The sequence below is a fragment of the Medicago truncatula genome, chromosome 1 (assembly GCF_003473485.1).
Source record: "Medicago truncatula cultivar Jemalong A17 chromosome 1, MtrunA17r5.0-ANR, whole genome shotgun sequence".
NCBI classification, from domain to species: domain Eukaryota; kingdom Viridiplantae; phylum Streptophyta; class Magnoliopsida; order Fabales; family Fabaceae; genus Medicago; species Medicago truncatula.
In genome coordinates, this window is record NC_053042.1 from 20619708 (window position 1) to 20630622 (window position 10915).

General features: G+C 35.8%; 1 protein-coding gene across 1 annotated transcript; it reads right to left on the reverse strand.

Moving 5' to 3' along the window:
* Positions 1 to 875: 875 nt before the first annotated feature.
* LOC25483306 (uncharacterized) lies at positions 876 to 8946 on the reverse strand. The gene is made up of 7 exons (XM_013611981.3): positions 8796 to 8946; positions 7210 to 7259; positions 5159 to 5264; positions 3404 to 3583; positions 1889 to 2377; positions 1593 to 1667; positions 876 to 1256 (listed from the first exon to the last, which is right to left on the reverse strand). The coding sequence occupies exons 2-7, from the start codon at positions 7255 to 7257 to the stop codon at positions 1252 to 1254; spliced, it is 903 nt and encodes a 300-aa protein (XP_013467435.1). The 5' UTR covers positions 7258 to 7259; positions 8796 to 8946; the 3' UTR covers positions 876 to 1251.
* Between the last annotated feature and the right edge of the window lie 1969 nt (positions 8947 to 10915).

A 10915-nucleotide genomic window follows, 5' to 3' on the forward strand; every position in this document is an offset into this window, starting at 1 on the left:
CAAAAAATTTGAAGACTTTTGACAATATTGGGAAGACCATGAATGAAGATTCAAGAGGCCTCAGAAGACATTTCAAAGGGAGAAATTATGTTCTCAAGTCCCAAGACATCTTATATTAAAGCAAACACCCAAAAAGACGAAGAAACATGTGATTACACGCAAAAGCAAACACATGCAGCTTGAGCATGCTGCCAGGCGCTCTGAGCATGGAGCATGCACCTTGAGCATAGAGAAATGGCCTATGCACCCCAGCCATGCGCCTTGAGCATGCTGGGAGCGGATCAAAACTGCTTTTTCCACTTTTTTCAGTGGAAAGTCCAATTTTTCAACCAAAACCAAGCGAAAACTTGTCTATAAATACCAAACCGCTCACTTGTTATTTATCATTCAGAACAAAGCGGTTCAAGAGGAAGGCAACCATTAGGAGCTTCAAGGGAGGAGTCTCCTCTCACTCTAAGTCTCTAGGGTATGTTTTATTTCTTATGTAATTTGTTTTTAGTTACCATGAGTAACTAAACCTCTTTAGGCTAGAGTTCTATGATGAACATCTATTTTATTTTATTTTTTTAATTTAAGTTCTTTATGTTGAAAAAAATAAATGAAAAAGAAATAAATAGGTTCTGATAGGGTTTAAAATCAAAGAATCTTGAAGTGACAAGGGGGAATCTAAAACTTTTATTTTTACAAAGGGAAAAATCAAAACTCTCCCAAATGACAAAGGGGCTAAATATTATTTAACCCTTTTTACTTCTTCCTCAAGGAATAAGAAGAAAAATCTCTACTTCAAACTCAGAAATAATTAGACAAATCACAAGAAAGCGATACACACTTGACTAAAAAAACAATTCATGACAGACCAACTATTTGGACTTGAGTGTTCAGCAAGTAATAGCAGTGTTTTTCATTTGATCAGGTGTAGACTGTAGATACAACTCTGTAAACACAGTTTAATACACTCTAAGCTATAAATAACAACATCAAATCGCAATAAAGCTAGTATATAAACAAAGTAGAAAAAAAAACACTATGCAAAGCTATGTACCCGAATGGACACAGAACAAAAAACAACCCAAAATAAAAGAGGAGTTCATTATTTATTAAGAACATACAAATCCTTTCAAATTTAATTTCCCATTACTACAGATTGTGGTTAGTGAACTCCTATACACACGTTCACCGAAGAGTTGGAATTTCATAGTCCGTCAAACTTCTAAACTTCTATTTACAAGCACTTCATTTTAGCGATGTTGTTCAACCTGCAAGCAAGATAAACAAATATTATTACTACTAGGTGTATGACCAAAATGATTTCATGCTTTGCATACAATGGTAAAATAACGAAGGTTTGAAGTGTTTCTTTGGCCTTGGCAGGTTGTGCTTTATTATCTATGCCAGTTTGAATAGTAGCACGGTTACTGATGACTTAACAATGATTATGCATTGTTCATTCTCAGAGTCATAAATCGAGCCTTATACCCTTTTATTGTCAAAGATTAAGATAATATAAATGTCAGCATAACAGCATGACATAATGGATGGATATTCTCTCTTCCTCTCAAGGTTGGACAGGAAAGAGGGTAGTGGTTTCTTACTTTGTTCTCCATTTTGAAGGAAGTTCTCATTCGTAGTACCCAGGTAGGGACACCTTGGATAGCTCTCCATTATATCTGATAAGAAAGATACCAATCTGTTAATGCTAATGTACTTCATAGTTTGATGTACAAAATTAAAAAGCCTGGTTGAAAGATCATACATGAAGCATAAAGTGATTAACAATTTACTGATCATCATCACTCATCAGGAAACACATTCATGAAAGAAGAAAATCAAGCAACCACACCAAAACAGATGCAACGTTGACTAGTTATGAATTCGAAATAAAACATACCAGAACTCTGAGAAAAATCAGCTGTCAGATCTGAAAGGCTGAGGTTTCTAGAAATCTGCCCCAAAACTCCGAAGGATGAAATATCTGGGTCCAGGAGTGCTCCATTCATAGAATGAGAGTTTGAGTCAACACTATTGAATGATGTAACTGCTGCATCACCAATAGTTGGGCATGCTTCCAAGACAGTGCCATCAGGACCAAAAATATAAGGAGGGCTACCTGAATATCCAGGTTCTGATTTTATCATCCCCCCATTAATTCCTTGAATCAAACCCAAGCTTGAGTTTTGAGATGAAAGCATGCTTGGTGGGCTGCTAATCCTATTGCCACGAGCAGACATCTGAGCCAAATCGCGTACCCTGGTGTTCAGCGACGACCCACCATTATTAAACACATCATGCAGGGTAGAATCAAGACCATGTCGCATATTCTCTGGCTTCACAGCTGCACTGGCTTGCTCAGAAGCATAGCAAGATGGATTCTGAGGTACTGTTAAGAAAAGAGACAAGTGTTGGAAAATTGAAAAAGTAATTCAAGTCAGACGTGATACAGGCCTGTAGTAAAAAAACAAGCAACTGGATTGCACACTCGGTTTAACTATGCAACCACTTTCCAGCTTATCTTTACCTCTCTGCAAGAGTACAGGTTGTATTTTGAGAATGACAACACTTATCAACGTCAATAGAAAAATTATAGTAGTTTCCGTGGTATTCTTAAATAGTCTTTCTACTCTTACGAAGAAAGACACCGATTTTGCAGCTCAAAGAGGAAGTAAAAATAGAATTCCACCCATTTACTTTCTAACCAATTGCAGCATAGTGTAGTGAAAGGGAAGCTTTACAGAATCAAATAGTTATAATAAAATGCAATGGAGTCAGAAATCAACCAATCCCACCACACTCTTCAAAATAGGCATTTTCAGCTAGCTATCTAAAATTTCATTAGACAAGAAGATAAACTGTAGTTTATAACCAAGAGATGGATGCTTGGCGCAATGGTAAAGTTGTTGTCATGTGACTGAAAGGTCACGGGTTCAAGTCCTGGAAACAAACTCTTGTGTAAAGAGAAAGGGTAAGATTGCGTTCAATACACCAAATGGTGGAACCCCTTCCCGGACCCTGCGTATGCAGGAGTTTTGTGCACCGGGCTGCTCTTTTTATACCCAAGAAACCAATTTTTTTAATTGCAACATAACTGAACCAAATACTTAACTTGAGGCAACACAAACAGGAGTGCATGAACTATAAACAATACAATTTGAGCTTACACTTAACTTTTGCAATAATTCATAAATGTTAAGGCCCAACTAACTTTTTCCAATTATATGCAATGTGCTAGGGAAGGGTGGGGGAAGGTCGGCTGGGTGTATTAGAAGTGAAATCTAAAACCTAATAGAGTGAGTCAAGGAACCTGATATGCTCATCGAAATAACTTTTAAGAGACTGCAAAACAGAAATAATAAATGTTTACTCGAAAAGGATGAAAACAATGTCCATGAAACTAATATTGACTTACATGGAGGAATATGTGAACCGTTAGAGTTAGGTAGCAAACCAACTGCAGTTGATTGTAGCTGACTTAACTCAGCTTGTTCCTTCAGCAACCTGTTGAACTCTGTTATTTGCTCCTTCAGCAGCAACCTCAGATAATAGGCCTTGAAAAATTCTTGATTTTCTTCTTCGAGCTTTTGCCAAACTGAAACACATTAATACACACATATATATTAGAAAGAGAAAAATAAATCATGTCTGAAAACTAAGTATGTTTATTAGAATTTTTAGGAGTTCAGATAAAGAGAGAAGTGAAATAATAAAGATTTTCAATATTAAGTTAGTAATTATGGTTTAATATGACTGATGATCATTTGAAAAAAAATGAGACTGAGCACTAACCCTTGTATATACTGATACAAATATATAGGGAAGCAAATCATGATAATAATAAGAAATTACGGAAACTAATTATATGAGATAATAATAGATACCCTAAGATAAGAAACTAATCTTATGAGATAATCTAATATACTCTGAGATAATATCATGATTTCATAAAATAGTTTCACATCTTCTAAATGTTGACTTTGATATCTAATTTCATGCACTGCAGACTTTCAACAGCAACTAAAAATCATAACCAAACCTTAATCCAGATAAGAACATATTTACAAGGGACGTTTGGAAGCTAGAACATGACTTTTTTTTGGGTTACCATGATATTGGTACGAAGTTTCCACTGCCGCTTAGCAGTGACTAATCTCCGTCGCACCTGTGGGGCACACAAGGTGGGTTCAGGAATGGAACCCCTGACCACATGCTTAAGGGGCCCAAGTCCCTTACTAATTGGACCAACCCATCGTTGGTAGCTAGAACATGACTTTAGAAAGTACAAAAGCTGTGCTGGCTTTTATAATACTGCCATGACAAAATTTCAGAGCCTGTACTTGAAATTTCAAACATCAGCTATCGTCAAGTATGACATGTAGTTTATTATTTAACACTACCATTAGTCTGATGTAAGACTCATACTTTACAAATTTGGCTTCAACACAACCATTTTGGACTTCCTTCTTGAGGAAATATGTTGGAACTCACAGTTGAGGGTCATAATGTTGAAATTGAAGTGTGAATCTTGAATTTTTCCACATTGGTTAGAATGAGTTAAGCGATATGGGAACACCTATTTAGTAATTTGCCTTGAAGGTGGTCAAGATGTATTCCAATTTGTGTTGGCACGAAGTTCAAGGAACAATAAGTAAAATAATTGTAGAATACAATTACGAGAACTCAAGTGTTGACAAAATTTTCAACATAAATTCATGCCTCGGATAAGCACAACATGGACACGGCTATTATTTTGATGTGTATGTTCTTCCTTGCATTTTAGTAAAGAATCTATATTATTAAGTGCTAGCCATGTTGCAAACCCTCAAAGACAGAAGACAGAATATTATACAAAATTAAATAAAAATGACATATGGTGGGAAGATAAGTAATCATCGAATCAAAAACAGGAAACAAAGAACATATAGCAATAGCAGTGTAAAAAACTGCAACTTTTATAGCATGTGTCATATGCAATCGCAGCATCAGAGGATTCCATCATAAATACAGGAATATCCACAACATATGTAAAGGCAAAGAGACCCTCTCGAAGATTCTATCAACTCAAATGAAATTAAAACTTCACTAAATTGTCAAATGCACAAGGCAGTAAAGCAGGGGTAATAAAAGAAAACGAAAACAAAAAACACCACCGAAGAAAAATTACTACCAAGTTCAGTAAAACCAGGCTCAATTTTTGCTTGAGCTAGTAGAGTTTCCACAACTTCTTTTGGGTTCATATATAGTTGCAGACATCGTTCTATGAGATTTTGTACCTGGAAAGAGCCAAATAAACACGATAGCAAAAGTCAGATAAAAAAGAGAGTGGAGTGAATCATAAGGAGATATTGTAAAATAATATTAGTATCAATTAACATATTAACCCCATTGAATTTGCTGCAATCTTTCCTGGTTATCCTTTTATGTTGATTCTATTTCCTAATCTTTAGGGATTGGCTAGGTTAGCTTCATGTGTGTGTGTGTATGTGTGCGTATTGTATCCCCGTCTCTCTTTGATATATAAGTACAAGAAATACAACATTATTCAGTCTTAAGTTGGTATCAAGAGCTAGGTTGCAAAAACCCTATTTTCAAGGTTTAGCCACCATCAAAGGGGCTCTCCTAGTTTCAGTTTTGATGTCAGGTGTATACAAGGACATCACCGTTTGGATAAAAGGACACCAATCGGCCATGCCCTAAGTGCCAAAACTGGAGGATGTCTCAAACTCTCATTCATGTCATTTATGTGCCTGTCTTGCCAGCATGTGGGGTTCCCACACCGCCTTTCTTCAGCTGGTTTGCCATACTATCAGATCTTTCAGGAATGTTCTACACAAATTCTAGTTTGTGGGTCCCACGTCTTAGGTGTTTTGGAGCTTTCATTGCTGTTGTTTTGGTCTTTTCTCGTAATTGCGTCCAAAAAGTTTTCTTAGCAGCTGTTTTGGTCATTTGTCGTTGTGACTACGTTGCAAGGTCTGTTGGTTCAGTTTTCTGGTTTGCTTGATTGCTGTGTTTTTCATATATTGTGTGTAATGAATGTGATAGAACACTAAGATAAGGCACATTCTAGAAGCTTGTAGACGCTGTAGGAATGCAAACAGTAGCAACATTTATTGGAATCTAGGAAGAGTTTCAGTTATTCAAGAGAAGGAAGCCTAGAGGGTTAGTCATTAAGAACAGAGTTTCAGTTATAAAAGAGAGAGAAGCCTAGAGGGTGATGCATACAGAAAATTTAGTAAGAGTTGTCTAGGAGAGAAGTTCTTTCTGGTCTAGGAGCTTAGCTCTGGTAGGAGTTCTCTAAACTCTGGTTTATCATTTCCTTTTTTGTTTCATCAAAATTGTAGAGCTCTTAAACACACCCATTTACATTCAATAATACAATTTCTAGTTGTTTGCACCCCCTTTTAGCTCATTAGTATCCTTGTTTTTTTCGGTTGCCCACCTTGCTTCAACACTGTTGGAGATCAGTTCTCGATCATTGTAACAGGTTTTCTCTTCAGCCTGCTTACTTTGGCTCACTTTGGTAATTCTACTGTTTGTCTATCTCTCTATGAATTTTAGACGTTGATGTTTCTGATCATACAGTAGGTAATCCCTCTCATCTCTAATTTGTCACCTCATAAAACACCTCACCACATTACCCATGCTAATGGTTCCAACACAATCAAATCCCTTGACTTTGGGACATGACCATAATTAAATTATCAAAACAGATCTAAATATAGTCTATTTGCAAAAGAATATTAGCATAGCATAATTTCAAATATCTCAACAAAGTCATTGAGTATCGATCAATATAATGCTGAAGTTTCAAAGCGCCTTGAAGTTCCTAAGGAAACTCCTACTAAAGGGTTTTAAGAACGTAAAGTTCTCTCCATATTGCCTTCATCCTTCCCATAGAAAATCATTGTATATCTATTGCATGTTATTAAGGTTTTTCCTTGAGCATGAATTCACGAAATGATATCTGGTTTGTTATCTGTTCCCCGTTAAATTAAAATAGAACACAAATAAAGAACAATCTTTACGGAAGAAAACGACGTAAAAATGTGATTCACCGTAAACGAACATATTCATCTTAATCACACCAAGCCTCAAATAAACAATCTTTTGCAAATAAAATTGTATATCCAAGCATTCATTTTCATTTATGAAATAAAAATTGAAAAGAAAAGAAAATAAAAAGTATGTTGAACAGGGTGAGGCCCAAGATCAACTTACCAGCTGTATATCTTCCCGAGAAACCCGTCTCACGGATCCACTTGACATGTCTGAAGTTCCCAAATGCATTTGACATAATAAACATAAAGAATAATTAGAAACAGTAGATAGTAGTTTCAAGGCATGAAAACTGAAACTAACAAGACAAAAAGCGTTCAATTTTACTCCCTTGTCAGAAAAGTTTAAACCACTACCTAGCCTTCAAAGGATGCCAGTATTAAATTTTTCATCCTAAGAGAAATTCAACATCAATTTACACACTTTTTTTTTTACCAAACATCAATTTACACACTTAATCATGAAATATCACATCAAAATCACCTTTGTGCAATTCTAAGGATTCTTAATGACTCGATTTCACATGTTTCATATTTTTTTTTTGGTGCAATCATATGCACCAACAACTACGTTCACTTTATCCTTCATCCCACACATGAAGGCTTCCTTCGTGAACTGCCTGAACTTCTTTCGGTATTCGCCCACACTCCCAACTTGCCTCAACCCCATCAACACGTTTTGTCTGTAGACAGCCTAGAAACATGCTATATTCTAGTTTCCAATCACTGTTACCAATTCAATTACCTTCTAAACACAACGGTGCCACCTTTTGGTCCTTGAATAGGGGTGGCAAAACAGGCCCAACAAATTGGGCAGGCCTGTTTAGCCCGCTACTTTTAGCGGGCTTAGTCGAAGTTTTGAACTCATCCCCTCTACTTGGCCTGAGGCCCACCCCGCTTAACTCGCTGAAAAAACGGAGCGGGCTGGCTCGCCAATATATTTTACAGTGGAGTGACACAATATATTTTACCACAATTTGTCTCATAAGCTTGTTTTTACCACAAGTTTATTTGCTGCCAATATATTTTTTTAAGTAACAACATATTCTTTTTATAACGGGCCAGCTCGTCAACTCGTCAGTCCACCACTAAGCGGGGCAGGGTGGGATTTTGTTCTCGGTCACCTAAAATGACTTGATTCGGCTCATCTTGTTTTTAGCGGGCTTAAGCAGGGGGAGTCTAAACGGCTTTTCCATCTGTATTGGAAACTTGAGATATGCCAAAATAAAGCTAAACCTAATATATCTAGTCCGCCTAAGTCATCACCAGTGAAGTAGGTACCTCCAATCTTATCACCCTCTTTGCTTTTTCTTCCTCGTAATTACCCTTGTCTGTCACTTGAGGTGATAGCTCAGGACTAAGAGCTTAGCGTTGTAACCTCAAGGTACTAAGTTCGAATCCCCTCGGGAACGGTTGTAAAATGATCATTAGTGTGGAAAAGAAAAGCCTAAACTTTCTCTGAATGAATTAACCCTATTATAATTCATCTCAAAAGCTTAATTCACATAAACACAAACAAATTAAGCCATAATATGCCATCAATAATTAAGACAGAGAAAGTAAAAATGAAACAGAATACAAAAATTCAGAGAATATAGAAACGAAAAATACAGAAATACCGATTTATAAGGTTCTCTTCTCAATTCCAGAAAAAAAAATCACAGAATAAATATAAGATAATTTGATTGATGTAGAGAAAAGGTGAAAATGAAAAGAAAAATGATGAATTAGAAGCACGCGCGCACGCACCTGAGAGGAAAAGAAGAGCGAGAGTCGAAGAGAGAGAGGAAGATGATGATAAAAAAAAAAAGGTGGATGGATGGATGGAGGTGACGGAAATGTTGTAAAGAGCTTCCGATCAATATGATCACCTTTTCCCAGCAATAATACTTCGGTTATACCCAAATTCATATAAAAAACATAATAATTTTTTTTAATTAACTAAAAACTCATTTTCAATTTTTTTTTGGAAAGAAAGTAATTTTGGAATTTATTTTTAAGTGGAAAAATAATTTTGGATTGTTTACCAAAATGATTATATTTTTTAATCCAATTTAGTGTTGATTTTTTTTTTTGTTGCAAATAATGTCAGAACTTTGTCCATAATAATTGTAGCATCATAGTTAAGTTGGTAGAGACAATACATATGTAAAGTTTAAGTTCAAATTCCAACCACCACAAAAAAAAAAATTGTAGCAACATATTTCACGAATAAATGTACATAGCATCATATTTCACAGGAAATAAACAAGATGAATAAATGTAAAATACTTGACCAACTAATGAAAGTTGAAGTTCAACAAATTTTCTTAATTGTCCTTCTTTAAACTCATGATCATCTTAATTTTACGTGTTAAATGATCATTTTTCAAAATTTAAAACTAATTCTTTTATATAATTAAAATTAAAAAAAAAATACAAACTCTTCTTGTTGAACATCATTATTGACTTTACTCATCATCAATCAACCTACAACGCACTTACAAACAAGCAAACTTTTTCCCAACTAGGGGGACTAAGTGAAAAACAAGGGTTATCCAATTTGATCAAAGCATAGAGGTCTGTCCCCTTTTTCACTTAAGTGAATATAGGAAATATACCTATTTTAGAGTGCCTTGAACAATCCTAAAAGATACTTCTAAGACATGTAAGACACTATTTCAAGCTTGATGAATTTGGAGCCCTTAGGTTCTCAACCGAAGTTGAGACCCTGGATTTATTGAGACAATCCACAATGTTTGGCATCCACATTGAAACACCCCGTATTCCCAACAATGTAAATCATACATAAAATCAGAGTATTTCAACATATACGGAATGTCACATTGCTTTTCATAAAATCATAAATAGAATAAAATTACTATTTATTATTCAACTTCAACAACATATCATTTATTACTTCGCAGCGGAAATTATTCAACATTTAAACAACTTTGGCACACATGCCTCAACGTAAATTCTCATAAAATTTATTCCAACAACATGTTCATGAAAGTTCATAGAATAATACGTAAGGAATATAAAGCAACAACAAAATTCCAATCTCGTTACATATCAGAGCACCTAAGACACACGTGAGAGAATCCACTCACGACTGCAACTATTCTTGGTCACCTGCAAGTTACCCATGCAAAAGCAACAATTTCCAAGCAGAAGTGGTGAGATTCACAAACAATAATAATAGATATATAAATCATCAACTGTATCTAGCAATATAACTAACAACATATATTCAACAGTAATATTTCATACTTCATCAACAACAACAACACCGACAACTCAACCAACAACAACACCGACAACTCAACCGACAACAACGACAACAACGACTATGCAACGACACAACGACTAATGCGACAATGCAACATGCATGTGGTACCATTTCAACGTGTTTGAATGAACGAGCATTCACAGGGCATGAGCCCTCAACAATTTTGAATAAACTAGCATTCACAGGGAATGAGCCCTCAACTTCAAATCAACGTGTTGAATGACAAGGCATTCACAGGGCATAAACCCTCAACGGTTTTGAATGAACTAGCATTCACAGGGCATGAGCCACCAGCAATTTTTCAACATATTTGAATGACTAAGCACTCACAGGGCATAAGCCCTCAACGGTTTATAAGTATGCAATGGACTTAACTTTGTGTATATCGACATACAACTTAGCAACATCAATGACAAGGTAGACAACGGCAACAACAACTGTGCATAAGTAATTATGACCTACTCCACAACTTGGTCAACTGTGACACGACGACTCTTAACAGGGCATAAACCCTCAACGGTTTTGAATGAACTAGCATTCTAAGGGCATGAGCCCCCAACAATTTGTCAACATATTTGAATGACTAAGCATTCACAGG

Excerpts from the sequence above, each read along its gene's own strand:
- LOC25483306 (XM_013611981.3), bottom strand. The coding sequence starts at position 7,257 with ATGTCAAGTGGATCCGTGAGACGGGTTTCTCGGGAAGATATACAGCTG. Across the intron at positions 3,584-5,158 it reads GCCTGGTTTTACTGAACTTG|TTTGGCAAAAGCTCGAAGAA; the intron begins GTAGTAATTTTT and ends AATGTGTTTCAG. Across the intron at positions 2,378-3,403 it reads CGGTTCACATATTCCTCCAT|TACCTCAGAATCCATCTTGC; the intron begins GTAAGTCAATAT and ends TTTTCTTAACAG.